A 17,653-nucleotide genomic window follows, 5' to 3' on the forward strand; every position below is an offset into this window, starting at 1 on the left:
GAGGGAGAGGGATGGGGAGGGAGAGGGATGGAGAAGGGGAGGGAGAGGGATGGGGAGGGAGAGGGATGGAGAAGGGGAGGGAGAGGGATGGAGAAGGGGAGGAGAGGAGGGATGGAGAAGGGGAGGGAGGGAGAGATGAAGAAGGGGAGGGAGAGATGGGGAGGGAGAGGGATGAAGGGGATGGAGAGGGGAGGGAGATGAAAGGGGAGGGAGAGGGATGAAGGGGAGGGAGGGAGGGAGAATGGAGAAGGGGAGGGAGAGGGATGGAGAAGGGGAGGGAGAGGGATGGAGATGGAGAAGGGGAGGGAGAGAGATGGAGAAGGGGAGGAGAGAGATGGAAGGGGAGGGAGGGGGGAGGGAGAGGGATGGAGAAGGGGAGGGAGAGGGATGGGGAGGGAGAGGGATGGAGAAGGGGAGGGAGAGGGATGGAGAACGGAGGGATGGAGAAGGGAGGGAGAGAGATGGAGAAGGGGAGGGAGAGGGATGGAGAAGGGGGAGAGGGAGGGAGGATGGGGAGGGAGAGGGATGGAGAAGGGGAGGGAGAGGAGATGGAGAAGGGGAGGGATGGAGAAGGGAGAGGGAGAGGGATGGAGAAGGGGAGGGAGAGGGATGGAGAAGGGGAGGGAGAGGGATGGAGAAGGGGAGGGAGAGGGAGATGGAGAAGGGGAGGGAGAGAGATGAAGAAGGGGAGGGAGAGATGAAGGGGAGGGAGAGGAGATGAAGAAGGGGAGGGAGAGGGATGAAGAAGGGGAGGGAGATGGGATGGAGATGGAGAAGGGGAGGGAGGAGAGGGATGGAGAGAGATGGAGAAGGGGAGGGAGAGAGATGGAGAAGGGGAGGGAGAGGGATGGAGAAGGGGGAGGAGAGAGATGGAGAAGGAGAGGGATGGAGAAGGGAGGAGAGATGGAGAAGGGGAGGGGAAGGGGAGGGAGAGATGGAGAAGGGGAGGGAGAGGGATGGAGAAGGAGGGGAGGGAGAGATGGAGAAGGGGAGGGATGGGGGGGATGGAGAAGGGGGGAGGAGGAGAAGGGGAGGGAGATGGAGAAGGGGAGGGAGAGAGATGGAGAAGGGGAGGGAGAGATGGAGAAGGGGAGGGAAGGGGAGGGAGAGAGATGGAGAAGGGGAGGGAGAGAGATGGAGAAGGGGAGGGAGAGATGATGGAGGGAAGGGGAGGGAGAGGGATGGAGAAGGGGAGGGAGAGGGATGGAGAAGGGGAGGGAGAGGGATGGAGAAGGGGAGGGAGAGGGATGGAGAAGGGGATGGAGAGATGGAGAAGGGGAGAAGGGGAGGGAGAGGGATGGAGAAGGGGAGGGAGAGGGATGGAGAAGGGGAGGGAGAGGGATGGAGAAGGGGAGGGAGAGGGATGGAGAAGGATGGAGGAGGGGAGGGAGAGGGATGGAGAAGGGGAGGGAGAGAGGGATGGAGAAGGGGAGGGGAGAGAGATGGAGAAGGGAGGGAGAGAGGATGGAGAAGGGAGAGGGAGAGAGATGGAGAAGGGGGGAGGGAGAGGGGATGGAGAAGGGAGGGAGAGGGATGGAGAAGGGGAGGGAGAGATGAAGAAGGGGAGGGAGAGGGAGGGGGGAGAGGGATGGAGAAGGGGAGGGGAGAGATGGAGAAGGGGAGGGAGAGATGGAGAAGGGGAGGGAGAGATGGAGAAGGGGAGGGAGAGAGATGGAGAAGGGGAGGGAGAGGGATGGAGAAGGGGAGAGATGAGAGAGAGGGATGGAGAAGGGGAGGGATGGAGAGAGATGGAGAAGGGGAGGGATGGAGAGAGATGGAGAAGGGGAGAGAGAGGGATGGAGAAGGGGAGCGAGAGAGAGGGATGGGGAGAGAGATGGGAGGGAGGGATGGAGAAGGGGAGGGATGGAGAAGGGGGAGGGATGGGGGAGGGATGGAGAAGGGGAGGGAGAGGGGGAGGGATGAGAAGGGAGAGGGAGAGGAGAGAGATGGAGAAGGAGGAGGGAGAGGGAGAGAGAAGGGGAGGGAGAGGGAGAGAGAGAAGGGGAGGGATGAGGGAGAGGAGAAGGGGAGGGAGAGGGAGAGAAGGGGAGGGAGAGGGAGAGAGAAGGGGAGGGAGAGGGAGAGAAGGGGAGGGAGAGAGGAGAGAAGGGGAGGGAGAGAGATGGAGGGGGAGAGAGATGGAGAGAGATGGAGGGGAGGGAGGGAGAGAGATGGAGAGAGAGGGGATGGAGGGGGGGGAGAGAGATGGAGGGGAGAGATGGAGAGATGGAGAGGGAGAGGGAGAGGGAGGAGGGATGGAGAGGGGAGAGGGAGAGAGATGGAGAGGGGGAGGGAGAGAGATGGAGAGGGGGGGGGAGATGGAGATGGAGATGGAGAGGGAGAGAGATGGAGGGAGAGAGATGGAGAGAGGGAGGGAGAGAGATGGAGGAGGGGGGAGAGGGAGAGAGAGGGGGGGGAGAGATGGAGGGGGGAGGAGGGGAGAGAAAGGTGAATTTCCACAGGGAAAGAAAGAATGACGGGAACGATTGAGAGACATTATATTTTAAACAGCTTATTACACATACACACGTACGTATGCGTACACACACACACACCATACACCACACACACACCATACACCACACACACACCATACACCACACACACACACCATACAACACACCATACACCACACACACACACACACACACACACACACCATACACCACACACACACACACACACATACACCACACACACACACACACACCATACACCACACACACACACACCATACACCACACACACACCATACACCACACACCACACACACGTATACACACCATACACCACACACACCATACACCGTACACACACACACACACACCAACACACACACCATACACCACACACACACGTACACACACACCATACACTGTACACACACACCATACACTGTACACACACACCATACACCGCACACACACACCACACACACCATACACCACACACACACACGTACACACACACCATACACCACACACACACGTACACTGTACACACACACCATACACCGCACACACACACCACACACACCATACACCACACACACACGTACACACACACCATATACCACACACACACGTACACACACACCATACACTGTACACACACACCATACACCACACACACACGTACACACACACCACACACACACGTATACACACACCATACACCACACACACACGTACACACACACCACACACACACGTACACACACACCATACACCACACACACACGTACACACACACCACACACACACGTATACACACACCATACACCACACACACACACACACCATATACCACACACACGTACACAAACACCATACACCACACACACACCATATACCACATACACCGCACACACACACCATACACCGCACACACACACCATATACCGCACACACACACCATATACCGCACACACACACCATATACCGCACACACACACCATACCACACACACGTACACACACCATACACACGTACACACACGTACACACACGTACACACACACCATACACCACACACACACGTACACACACCATACACCACACACACGTACACACACACACGAAGTGGAACTAGGCTGGCACACATCCTATTCTGTATGAGACCTGTCGTCACTGGTGGATCAGACACAACAGTGATGTCATCACCAGGATGAGGCTGTCTGAGTGTTCCTGCTCAACCAGTCTAACAGGGGCAACCAGTTCTATTTTAAGCTCTGGTCTCCCCTCCCACCTGAATAAACACCTGGGGTGTGTGTGTGTGTGTGACACAGAGAGTGAAAGGGGGAGGGTAGAGAGACGGACAGAGAGAGAGCCAGACAGATCTGCATGTCTTCCTGGAAAAGGTGTGTCCTCTTACACACCTGAGTGGGTGTGGCTTAGGATCAGGCCCTGAGCGAAAGAGGAAGTATGTAGAAACAGTTTAGATCAACACAGAGAAGGTATACGTAACGTTGGGCTGTTCACTTACCAGAGGGAGAAAGCTGGGATTCATGGAAACTGTACAAGAGAAAAGGGAGAGACGTTTGATGGAGAACCTCATTGTCTTTCTTAGGATTGAGAGAGAGTGACAGAGACAGGGTGAGAAAGTGGCACAGAGAGCGAGAGAGAAAGTGGCAGAGAGAGAGAGAGAGAGAAAGTGGCAGAGAGCGAGAGAGAGAGAAAGTGGCAGAGAGCGAGAGAGAGAGAAAGTGGCAGAGAGCGATAGAGAGAGAAAGTGGCAGAGAGAGAAAGTGGCAGAGAGCGATAGAGAGAGAGAAAGTGGCAGAGAGCGAGAGAGAGAGAAAGTGGCAGAGAGCGAGAGAGAGAGAAAGTGGCAGAGAGCGAGAGAGAGAGAAAGTGGCAGAGAGCGAGAGAGAGAAAGTGGCAGAGAGCGAGAGAGAGAAAGTGGCAGAGAGCGAGAGAGAGAGAGAAAGTGGCAGAGAGCGAGAGAGAGAGAAAGTGGCAGAGAGCGAGAGAGAGAGAAAGTGGCAGAGAGCGAGAGAGAGAAAGTGGCAGAGAGTGACAGAAAGTGGCAGAGAGTGGCAGAGAGAGTGACAGAAAGTGGCAGACAGAGTGATAGAAAGTGGCAAAGAGAGAGACAGAAAGTGGCAAAGAGAGAGACAGAAAGTGGCAAAGAGAGCGACAGAAAGTGGCAGAGAGAGAGACAGAAAGTGGCAGAGAGAGAGACAGAAAGTGGCAGAGAGAGAGACAGAAAGTGGCAGAGAGAGAGACAGAAAGTGGCAGAGAGAAAGTGGCAGAGAGAGAGAGAGAGAAAGAGAAAGTGGAAGAGAGAGAGCGAGAAAGTGGCAGAGAGAGAGAGAAAAAGTGACAGAGAGAGAGACAGAGACAGAGAGCCAGCCATCATGCCAAGGTTCTGTCCTGCTGGTGTGTGTTGTCTGTCCCCCCAGCTGTTCCTCTCTGAGGGGGGAGGACAGGGGGGTGATCATCAACTCAGCCACTCAGACAAACTGGAGACCAGCTACACTGAGAAATCACAGCGCTACCACACGCAGGTCTGTTTGTGTTTGTGTGTGTGTGTGTGTGTGTGTGTGTGTGTGTGTGTGTGTGTGTGTGTGTGTGAGTGAATTAAACCTCAACATAGCAATGGCATAACTCTGTTTCACTTAATACATTTTTTGTATCTATAAGGTGCTATGAATGTTTATTGGTTGACATTGTGTATTTACAGTGTGTTGTCGTTGAATCTCTCTCCTGCTGCTAACATAAAGCATAGAAACCAACATGTCGTCGTTTGACAGGCTCTTTCCTTGACGACAGTAGATAAGCGTGATTGGCTGAGGCAGGTGTTCCATGGTGCTGTTATCTATGCCCTCACAGCTCAGGTGATTTAGTAGGGGAACCTTGACCCTCATCCCTTTATCTCAGCACAGTATTTCTGTATTTCTGTCCTCTTTTTCACAAGGTATCAGCATTTCTTTATTGTCATGTCCTCTCTCTTTCTCTGCCTGTCTTTCTCGCTCTCTCGCTCTCTCTCTCTCTCTCTCTCTCGTTATAACTCTGCCTGGGTTTTCCTGGGGTCACAGATGTATACATGACTTTAAGGAATACCTAGGATAGGATAAAGTAATCCTTCTCACCCCCCCTTAAAAGACCTAGATGCACTATTGTAAAGTGGCTGTTCCACTGGATGTCATAAGGTGAAAGCACCCATTTGTAAGTCGCTCTGGATAAGAGCGTCTGCTAAATGACTTAAATGTAATGTAAATGTAAGTGGCTTTGGATGAAAGCATCTGCTAAAGGGCATACAGTATATTGTTGTTATCTACTAGATATCTCTATAGCTGTACACACACAGGATGAGTTTTAATATACTCTGTCTCTCTTTGTCTGCGCACACTTAGATTAGATTGTTTGTGCCGTGATGGGGCAGTGAATTAGATTTACCGTTGTCCCAGAGGTGATTCTCTCTCGTTACTCTCACTCCTCATCACTGTTCCAGAGAGAGAGAGAGACAGGAAGGAGGGGGAAGGGAAAGAGGCAATAAAGAGAGAGAGAGAGAGAGAGAGTGAGACCAATACCAAGTGAGACCAGACCAAAGGAGAGAGAAGGAAGAGGTGGAAAGGGGGAAGTGTTCTGTTTTGTGCCTCACCTCTCCTTACCTAAGAGGAAGTTTTTTGTTCTGTAGCAGTGTTCTGTGCCTCACCTCTCCTCTCCTGACCTAAGAGGAAGTGTTCTGTGCCTCACCTCACCTCACCTCCTTACCTAAGATGAAGTGTTCTGTTCTGTAGCAGTGTTCTGTGCCTCACCTCACCTCTCCTGACCTAAGAGGAAGTGTTTTGTTTTCTGAGTGCCTCACCTCACCTCTCCTTCTGACCTAAGAGGAAGTGTTCTGTGCCTCACCTCACCTCTCCTTCTGACCTAAGAGGAAGTGTTCTGTGCCTCACCTCACCTCTCCTTCTGACCTAAGAGGAAGTGTTTTCTTGCCGAAAGTGCCTCACCTCAAAAACAAGACAAGACATGTTTATCTAGTTTAACTATTCTGCATTGAGAAAGAGTATCACCTCTCTGGATTTAGACAGAGAGAGGAGAGGAAGAGAGGAGTGTGGCAGGAGAGGAAGAGAGGAGTGTGGCAGGAGAGGAAGAGAGGAGTGTGGCAGGAGAGGAAGAGAGGAGTGTGGCAGGAGAGGAAGAGAGGAGTGTGGCAGGAGAGGAAGAGAGGCGTGTGGAAGGAGAGGAAGAGAGGCGGAGGGAAGGAGAGGAAGAGAGGCGTGTGGAAGGAGAGGAAGAGAGGAGTGTGGAAGGAGAGGAAGAGAGGAGTGTGGCAGGAGAGGAAGAGAGGAGTGTGGCAGGAGAGGAAGAGAGGCGTGTGGAAGGAAAGGAAGAGAGGCGTGTGGAAGGAGAGGAAGAGAGGCGTGTGGAAGGAGAGGAAGAGAGGAGTGTGGAAGGAGAGGAAGAGAGGAGTGTGGGAGGAGAGGAAGAGAGGAGTGTGGCAGGAGAGGAAGAGAGGAGTATGGCAGGAGAGGAAGAGAGGAGTGTGGCAGGAGAGGAAGAGAGGAGTGTGGCAGGAGAGGAAGAGGGGAGTGTGGCAGGAGAGGAAGAGGGAGTGTGGCAGGAGAGGAAGAGAGGAGTGTGGCAGGAGAGGAAGAGAGGAGTGTGGCAGGAGAGGAAGAGAGGAGTGTGGCAGGAGAGGAAGATAATTATACTTCATGTTGAGAGTGAGAGTGAGAGTGAATGTGTCCTGTCATCATTGCAAGTGCGGCAGCTAGCCATGCATTGAGACACTACCTAGCTCTGAGTCATAATGACGGCAATCCGTGTGTTTGTGTGTGTGTGTCTGCTATGCAAAGGGGGCCAGGTTCAACTGGCAAGTGCTTTTTATGAGTGAGAGGATGAGCGTATTCAGTTGAAGTCGGAAATGAAAATTAAAACTAGTTTACATACACTTAGGTTGGAGTCATTAAAACTAGTTTACATACACTTAGGTTGGAGCCATTAAAACTAGTTTACATACACTTAGGTTGGAGCCATTAAAACTAGTTTATATACACTTATGTTGGAGTCATTAAAACTAGTTTACATACACTTAGGTTGGAGTCATTAAAACTAGTTTACATACACTTAGGTTGGAGCCATTAAAACTAGTTTACATGCACTTAGGTTGGAGTCATTAAAACTAGTTTACATGCACTTAGGTTGGAGTCATTAAAACTAGTTTACATGCACTTAGGTTGGAGTCATTAAAACTAGTTTACATACACTTAGGTTGAGTCATTAAAACTCATTTTCAACCACTCCACACATTTCTTGTTAACAAACTATAGTTTGGCAAGTCCTTTAGGACATCTACTTTGTGCATGACACAAGGAATCTTTCCAGCAATTGTTTACAGACAGATTATTTCACGTATAATTCACTGTATCACAATTCCAGTGGGTCAGAAGTTTACATACACTAAGTTGACTGTGCCTTTAAATAGCTTGGGAAGTTCCAGAAAATGATGGCATGGCTTTAGAAGCTTCTGATAAATGATGTCAAAGAGCCTGAGTCAGTTGGAGGTGAACCTGTGGATGTATTTCAAGGCCTACCTTCAAACTCAGTGCCTCTTTGCTTGACATCATGGGAAAATCAGAAGAAATCAGCCAAAATCTCAGAAAAAAATTCTAGACCTCCACAAGTCTGGTTCATCCTTGGGAGCAATTTCCAAATGCATGAAAGTACCACGTTCATCTGTACAGATAATAGTACGCAAGTATAAACATCATGGGACCATGCAGCCGTCATACCGCTCTGGAAGGAGACACGTTCTGTCTCCTAGAGATGAACGTACTTTGGTGTGAAAAGTGTAAATCAATCCCAGAACAGCAGCAAAGGACCTTGTGAAGATGCTGGAGGAAACGGGTACAAAAGTATCTATATCCACAGTAAAACAAGTCCTATATCGACATAACCTGAAAGGCCGCTCAGCAAGGAAGAAGCCACTGCTCCAAAACCGCCATAAAAAAGCCAGACTACGGTTTGCAACTGCACATGGAGACAAAGATTGTACTTTTTGGAGAAATGTCCTCTGGTCTGATGAAACAAAAATATAACTTTTTGGCCATAATGACCATTGTTATGTTTGGAGGAAAAAGGGGGAGGCTTGCAAGCCGAAGAACATCATGTTTTGGGGGTGCTTTGTTGCAGGAGGGTCTGGTGCACTTCACAAAATAGATGGCATCATGAGGGTGTAAAATTATGTGGATATATTGAAGCAACATCTCAAGACATCAATCAGGAAGTCAAAGCTTGGTCGCAAATGGGTCTACCAAATGGACAATGACCCCAAGCGTACTTCCAAAGTTGTGGCAAAAATGGCTTAAGGACAACAAAGTCAAGGTATTGGAGTGGCCATCCCAAAGCCCTAACCTCAATCCTATAGAATGTTTGTGGGCAGAACTGAAAAAGCTTGTGCGAGCAAGGAGGCCTACAACCTTACTCAGTCACTGCAGCTCTGTCGGAGGAATGGGCCAAAATTCACCCAAATTATTGTGGGAAGCTTGTGGAAGGCTACCCAAAACGTTTGACCCAAGTTAATCAATTTAAAGGCAATGCTACCAAATACTAATTGAGTGTATTTAAACGTCTGACCCACTGGGGATGTGATGAAAGAAATAAAAGCTGAAATAAATCATTCTCTCTACTATTATTCTGACATTTCACATTCTTAAAATAAAGTGGTGATCCTAACTGACCTAAGACAGGGAATTTTTACTAGGATTAAAGGTCAGGAATTGAGAAACATTTAATAAACTCAGTTTATTTGGCTAAGGTGTATTTAAACTTCCGACTTCAAATGTGTGTGTGTGTGCGTGTGCGTGTGTGTGTGTGTGTGTGTGTGTGTGTCTGACGTACCTACCCTTTGTACCCAGCAGAGTCTCTCAGTGCCCAGCTTTGAACACACACACACACGTACGCACATACAAACACTGAAGGTGTGAGCAGTGCTGTGAAACATATGGGTCCATTTTCACCTTGTGCACCAGGGAAGTCGCACACAAACACACTCACACACACACACAGTTGCGCTGCCAACGCTGTCAGTTTGTGTGTTCAGCATTAGTGATTCCCACCTGTCTGTGTGTCTCGTTTCCCTCTGTCCAGATTTAAGGGTTGCGTTGACACACAGGGCAGCATGTCACTTCCTGTTCTGCCTTCTGTATCTTATACTCTCTCTCTCTCTCTTGTTCTTGGTGGACTGTTGTGACTTGACTTACATTAATTAACATTAATCTGAAGACTGGTATCTATATAATTAACTGACTATGTTTAATTGTTACCCGATTACATTAATCATGTGACCATTAACTCATTAGGATTTGGGGGCACCACGAGCAGTTCTTTAAAGAGTTACCATCTCCTGAATTAAACTCTAAAAGGTCTTTACCTATCACATCTATAAACAGTCAACTTATTAATCATAACCTCGTATCATATCACCATTCTGAACAGTCGTAACCTGAGCCTTACTTATGATTCGGTACTACATTATTTTTTTATTTTTTATTCATGAAGTAATTAAATGGGAACGCGGGATGAACACACACTCTGTTAATGACTGGAGACGTAATATACTGACAACAGATCCCAAATGGAATGACAACAACATGGCTGCTTGTTAAAGAAGAGATGGAGAGAGAGGGACAGAGACACCTACCATTACCATGTTCAGAAAATACTCTTACCTACAGTAACCTTGTACTTTGCACACGAACCGCCGCCCGCTTTAACCAAGAAATCATTAATGTATTTACGTGAAATGGCTGGGTTCTCTCCGAGAACGGGGCAGCTTTTGTTTAAGGTTGTTGGGCCTTTTCGCAGCATGCATTTGTAAGGCTCTGATTGGTCCAAAATGGTTCCAACAAGTCTACTATTGTTGTTATTGTTCGTCGTAGTTGTTCCGGTATCCGGTGACTTGTCGTGTAGTCCTGAACACAACTACAGAGTTGATGTTACTTCCATTCGTCTCTTGAAGATGCTTCTTTGAAGACAGGCTAGCCAGCCTTATCGACGGTTTCCCAGTGGGGTGAGGAGAGTAGCGTAATGTGATGGTTTGAGCTGAGTAACAGGATGATCAAACTTAAATTTCCTTCGAAGATACTTTAAGTAGAACAGCCAATCAGCCGTACCAGTGATTGTCCTGAAGGTGAGTTTATCGTCTCTACCTCGTGTTGAGATTCAAAGTTGAAACCATTTTAAATGTGTAGCTGCCGCTTCACGCTTTTTCTGGTTCAGTGTGTTAATTTCTTAGCCCATCATTTATACCTTTTTGCTGGAAAGGGGTGGTTCCGGCTGGCTGACATGCTCCCTGGCCTCACTACAGGGCGTTGATTTGGCCTTTCTAGGGAGTTTTTCCTAGCCACCGTGCTTCTACACCTACATTGTTTGCTGTTTGGGGTTTTAGGCTGGGTTTCTGTACAGCACTTTGAGATATCAGCTGATGTACGAAGGGCTATATAAATACATTTGATTTGATTTGATTACTCACTGTCCAAAGTTATGGAAAACAATTATCTCTTGTCACTTCTCAAATCACATCCCTCAATTAACTTGTTATGGCTGGGGGGCAGTATTGAGTAGCTTGGATGAATAAGGTGCCCAGAGTAAACTGCCTGCCCAGAAGCTAAGATATGCATACTATTAGTAGATGTGGATAGAAAACACTGCAGTTTCTAAAACTGTTTGAATGATGTCTGTGAGTATAACAGAAATCATATGGCAGGCAAAAACCTGAGAAAAAATCCAACCAGGAAGTGGGAAATCTGAGGTTTGTAGTTTTTCAACACTTTGCCTATCCAAGATAGTTTAAATTTGGTCCGATTGCACTTCGTACGGCTTCCACCAGATGTCAACAGTTTTTAGAACCTTGTTTGAGGCTTCTACTGTGAAGGAGGAGAGAATGAGAGCTGTTTCAACCAAAGGTCTGGCAGAGTGCCATGAGCTCAAGTCTCGCGCGCCCGTGAGAGTTAGCTGCGTTCCATTGCATTTCTAAAGACAAACGAATTCTCCGGTTGAAACATTATTGAAGATGTATGTTAAAAACATCCTAAAGATGCTATACATCATTTGACATGTTTCTACTAACTGTAACAAAACTTTTTGACTTTTTTTTCCGTCTGGACCTAGTGCTCCGTCTGGACCTAGTGCTCCGTCTGGACCTAGTGCTCCGTCTGGACCTAGTGCTCCGTCTGGACCTAGTGCTCCGTCTGGACCTAGTGCTCTGTCTGGACCTAGTGCTCCGTCTGGACCTAGTGCTCGCGCCTCATGAATTTGGATTTGTGAACTAAACACGCGAACAAAAAGGAGGTATTTGGACATAAATTATGGACTTTATCGAACAAAACAAACATTTATTGTGGAACTGGGATTCCTGGGAGTGCATTCTGATGAAGATCATCAAAGGTAAGTGAATATTTATAATACTATTTCTGACTTCTGTTGACTCCACAACATGGCGGGTACCTGTATGGCTTGTTTTTGTGTCTGAGCGCCGTACTCAGATTATTGCATGGTTTGCTTTTTCCGTAAAGTCTTTTTGAAATCTGACACAGCGATTGCATTAAGGAGAAGTGGATCTATAATTCCATGTATAACACATTTTCATCAACATTTGTGATGAGTATTTCTGTAAATTGATGTGGCTCTCTGCAAAATCACCGGATGTTTTGGAAGCAAAACATTACTGAACAACGCGCCAATGTAAACTGGGATTTTTGATATAAATATGAACTTTATCTAACAAAACATAATTTATTGTGTAACATGAAGTCCTATGAGTGTCATCTGATGAAGATCATCAAAGGTTTGTGATTAATTTTATCTCTATTTCTTCTTTTTGTGACTCCTCTCTTTGGCTGGAAAAATGGCTGTGTTTTTCTGTGACTAGTTGCTGACCTAACACAATAGTTTGGTGTGCTTTCGTTGTAAAGTATTTTTGAAATCGGACACTGTGGTGGGATTAACAACAAGTTTATCTTTAAAATGGTGTAAAATACTTGTATGTTTGAGGAATTTTAATTATGAGGTTTCTGTTGTTTGAATTTGGCGCCCTGCACTTCCGCTGGCTGTTGTCATGTCGATCCCGTTAGCGGGATTTCAGCCGTAAGAAGTTAACAAATCACATCCCTCTCTTAGCAAATCACATCCTTCTCTTCCATAGTGTGGATCCTCCAGCTCTGTAGTTTGTTGACTTTCCAAGTTACAGCATTTCCTTTAGAACATTTTTAATGACATCACAAAATAGCAAACAAAATTACATTTGTGTTCTACAGACCTCGGACCATTCCCCACGTTCTACGTTCTAAATATTGTTCCAGTATTCACTTTTGAACGTGTTGACTTTCAGCGGTAAAAAGGTCTGTTGAGACAAACAACGTTCCTTTAGAGAATGTTGAGAGCACAGACTTGTGTCTTCTCCCTTGATATACAACAGGACATGAGTTGTTAATCCCCACTAGTTCGTTCTTTCCCCCCTCTACGGGTGAAAGGGGGTGTGATTTAAGTTAGTCATTGCAAACCTATTCTGACCTATTTCGATCTTCGTGGTCAGTCATGACAGTCCCTCTCTGGTGGGTTCAATCTTGGAAGGATTCTGCAAGTCGCAGAATTATTACACTTTTGTAAGAGAATGACCACGGGATGTCCTGGTTGTGGATCGTCCTGACAGGACATACTCCTGCTCTCTCTTTTTAAGGCAGCACATACCAGTACTAACCTGTACTAACTTGTAATACCCTATTTCAATGTTATCTCACGTGTTCTTAGACAAAGATAAAAATCGCAAACACATCAATCTGTCCTGTAATAGGAGGTTATATAGATTTCTGGAAGTGGTGTTGTCATATCAACAGAGGAGAGCAGGGCATCATGTACCCATATAAATATCTTGTTGGAGCTAAATGTAACTGAATTAAATTATTTGAATAGTTGCCACATGTTTCCTGATTTATACAGTATCTTCTATGACATAATCTCACCCCCACACACACACCCTCTCTCGCTAACACGCAAGCATGCACCTCCACCCCCACACACACCCTCCGAGCCCTAACTCAACCCTCTCTATCTCTCTCTCTCTCTCCTCTCCATAGAAAAGTGTGAAGGAGGGGATTCTATTGAAACAGACTAGTTCATTCCAGAGATGGAAAAGGAGGTTCTTCAAATTGAGAGGAAGGACACTTTACTATGCCAAAGACTCAAAGGTGACCCATATTTTACTATGCCAAAGACTCAAAGGTGACCCATATTTTACTATGCCAAAGACTCAAAGGTGACCCATATTTTACTATGCCAAAGACTCAAAGGTGACCCATATTTTACTATGCCAAAGACTCAAAGGTGACCCATATTTTACTATGCCAAAGACTCAAAGGTGACCCATACTTTACTATGCCAAAGACTCAAAGGTGACCCATACTTTACTATGCCAAAGGCTCAAAGGTGACCCATATTTTTGAAGAAGGTTTTTACTTGTAAATGGCTGTGATATGTGGTTGTTTTTACCTTAATTGAATTCCCTGACTAAGTTGCTCTGGATAAGTGTCTGCTCAATGGCTGAAATGTAAATGCGTTTGTATGACTTCCCTCTTCATTACATTGGCTTCGACGTGAACTTTTTATTACACTTTTTATTACAAAATTATAACTTTTTTTGTGTTTTTTTTTTCCAAGTCTCTGATATTTGACGAGGTGGACCTATCAGACGCCAGCGTGGCCGAGACCAGCACCAAGAACATCAACAACAGCTTTACGGTAACCATGACGACACACTACTTCCTCTACCGTAACCAAGACCACAGCTGCACTGCGACTATGATACTCTCTCCATTCTTGTATATTCTGCTAATCTATACTTTCTCTCTCTCAATTCAATTAAATGCAAGGGGCTTTATTGACATGGGAAACATATGTTTACATATTGCCAAAGCAAGTGAAATAGATAATAAACCAAAGTGAAATGAACAATTAAAAGTGAACAGTAAACATTACACTCACAGAAGTTCCAGAAGAATAAAGACATTTCAAATATCATATTATGTCTATATATAGTGTTGTAACAATGTATAAAAGGGAAAATAACTAAACATAATTATGGGTTGTATTTACAATGGTCTTGTTCTTCACTGGTTGACCTTTTCTTGTGGCAACAACAAATATTGCTGCTGTGATGGCACACTGTGGAATTTCACCCAGTAGATATGGGAGTTTATCAAAATTGGGTTTGTTTTAGATTTCTTTGTGGATCTGTGTAATCTGAGGGAAATATATGTCTCTAATATGGTCATACATTTGGGCAGGAGGTTAGGAAGTGTATCTCAGTTTCCACCTCATTTTGTGGGCAGTGAGCACATAGCCTGTCTTCTCTTGAGAGCCATGTCTGCCTTCGGCGGCCTTTCTCAATAGCAAGGCTATGCTCACTGAGTCTGTACATAGTCAAAGCTTTCCTTAAGTTTGTCAGTCACAGTGGTCAGTGATTCTGCTTCTGTTTATTCTCTGTTTAGGGCCAAATAGCATTCTAGTTTGCTCTGTTTTTTTGTGAAATATTTCCTGTGTGTCAAGTAATTATCTTTTTGTTTTCTCATGATTTGACTGGGTCTAATTGTGCTGCTGTCCTGGGGCTCTGTGGGGTCTGTTTGTGTTTGTGAACAGAGCCCCAGGACCAGCTTGCTTAGGGGACTCTTCTCTAGGTTCATCTGTAGGTGATAGCTTTGTTATGGAAGGTTTGGGAATCGCTTCCTTTTAGGTGGTTGTAGAATTTAACGTCTCTTTTCTGGGTTTTGATACTTAGCGGGAATCTGCCTAATTCTGCTCTGCATGCATTATTTGGTGTTGTACGAGGAGGATATTTTTGCAGAATTCTGAATGCAGTCTCAGTTTGGCCTTTGCCCCATTTTGTGAATTCTTCGTTGGTGAGTGAACCCCAGACCTCACAACCAAAAAGGGCAATAGGTTCTATATCTGATTCAAGTATTTTTAGCCAGATCCTAATTGGTATGTCAAATTTTATGTTCCTTTTGATGGCATAGAAGGCCCTTCTTGCCTTGTCTCTCAGATCGTTCATAGCTTTGTGGAAGTTACCTGTGGCTCTGATGTTTAGGTCGAGGTATATATAGTTTTTTGTGTGCTCTAGAGCTGTCAGGGCCCATGGTCTGTCAGGGCCCATGGTCTGTCAGGGCCCAGGTCTGTCAGGGCCCATGGTCTGACAGAATCTGTGCAGAAGATCTAGGTGCTGCTGTAGGCCCTCCTTGGTTGGGGACAGAAGCACCAGATCATCAGCAAACAGTAGACAAATGACTTCAGATTCTAGAAGGGTGAGGCCAGGTGCTGCAGACTGTTCTAGTGCCCTTTGCCTTTGTTTTGGTTTGTTTGTTTGTCAATTAGGATGTGCAGGGTGAATACGTGGTCTGTTGTACGGTAATTTGGTAAAAAGACAATTTGACATTTGCTCAGTACATTGTTTTCACTGAGGAAATGTAGTCTGCTGTTAATGATAATGCAGAGGATTTTCCTTAGGTTGCTGTTGACACATATCCCACGGTAGTTATTCACTCTCAATTCAATTCAAGGGGCTTTATAACTCTCTTTTGTGGCTCTCTTCTTTTTTTTAAAACTCTTTTTGGCTCTCTCTCTCTTTCCAGGTGATCACTCCGTTCAGGAAGCTGATGCTATGTGCAGAGAGCAGGAAGGAGATGGAGGATTGGATTGGTGCTCTGAAGTCTGTACAGAAATGGGAGACTTACGAGGTAAACTTTTCTAACCTCCATCCTCTCTACCCTCCATCCTCTATCCCTCCTCCCCTCTATCCCTCCATCCCTCTTCCCCTCTATCCCCCATCCCTCTGTCCCTCCTCCCCTCTATCCCTCCATCTCTCTATCCCTCCATCTCTCTACCCTCTATCCCTCCATCCTCTCCATCCCTCCATCCTCTCTATCTCTCCCTCCATCCTTTTATCTCTCTTCCCCTCCATCCTCTCTATTCCTCCATCTTCTCTATCCCTCTATCCTCGCCATCCTTTCCATCCTTTCATTGATTCTCTCTTTTCACCTGTTGGCCTCCCATCCTTCTAAAAGGGACATCTTTAGGTATGATGTTTATTTAACATTGGTGATAACAATTAGCTGTGCAACTATAGATCCTGGTTCACAGCCCGGCTGCGACTGGGAGACCCATGGGGCGGCGCACAATTGGCCCAGAGTCGCCCGAGTTAGTGGAGGGTTTGGCTGGCAGGGATTTCCTTGTCCCATGGTGCTCTAGCAACTCCTGTGGTGGGCCGGGTGTAGTGCACGCTGACACGGTCGCCAGGTGCACGCTGACACGGTCGCCAGGTGCACGGTGTTTCCCCCGGAACATTGGTGTGGCTAGCTTCCGGGTTAAGCGGGCATTGTGTCAAGAAGCAGTGTTTCTGATGACGCAGGGCTCTGGACCTTTGCCTCTCCTGAGCGTACGGGAGTTGCAGCGATGAGACAAGACTGTAACTACCAATTGGATACCACAAAATTGGGGAGAAAAAGGGGTAAAACAATTACATTAAAAAACAATGTATTATTGTCTGAGGACACTAAAGTATCTCTCTCTCTCTCTCTCTCTCTCTCTCTCTCTCTCTAGACCAGTCTATTTAATATGGAACATTTCTCTGGGATGCATAACTGGTATGCCTGTTCCCACGCCAGACCCACCTTCTGTAACGTCTGCAGAGAGGCCCTCTCCGGAGTCACCTCACATGGACTGTCCTGTGAAGGTACACACCCCCTCCCCCACACACGACTTTACGTTCACAGACGCAATGGATCAAGTTAAAGCTCCACTTGATGTTTCTCTGTGCATCTTTACAGACATTGTGGCATATTTACAGACATTGAGGCATCTTGGCATCTTTACAGACATTGTGGCATCTTTACAGACATTGAGGCATCTTGGCATCTTTACAGACATTGTGGCATCTTGGCATCTTTACAGACATTGTGGCATCTTTACAGACATTGTGGCATCTTTACAGACATTGTGGCATCTTGGCATCTATACAGACATTGTGGCATCTTTACAGACATTGTGGCATCTTTACAGACATTGTGGCATCTTGGCATCTTTACAGACATTGTGGCATCTTTACAGACATTGTGGCATCTTTACAGACATTGTGGCATCTTTACAGACATTGAGGCA

General features: G+C 46.6%; 1 protein-coding gene across 1 annotated transcript in view; it reads left to right on the top strand.

Moving 5' to 3' along the window:
- Positions 1-17,653, top strand: part of LOC115122314 (diacylglycerol kinase delta-like) — a 94,953-nt gene that overhangs the window by 39,139 nt on the left and 38,161 nt on the right. The window contains exons 4-7 of the mRNA XM_065025258.1: positions 13,582-13,692; positions 14,162-14,242; positions 16,129-16,233; positions 17,096-17,228. Of these exons, the coding sequence (XP_064881330.1) occupies positions 13,582-13,692; positions 14,162-14,242; positions 16,129-16,233; positions 17,096-17,228 (430 nt within the window). The remainder of the gene's footprint in view (positions 1-13,581; positions 13,693-14,161; positions 14,243-16,128; positions 16,234-17,095; positions 17,229-17,653) is intronic.

Source organism: Oncorhynchus nerka, linkage group LG12 (genome assembly GCF_034236695.1).
Source record: "Oncorhynchus nerka isolate Pitt River linkage group LG12, Oner_Uvic_2.0, whole genome shotgun sequence".
NCBI classification, from domain to species: Eukaryota; Metazoa; Chordata; class Actinopteri; order Salmoniformes; family Salmonidae; genus Oncorhynchus; species Oncorhynchus nerka.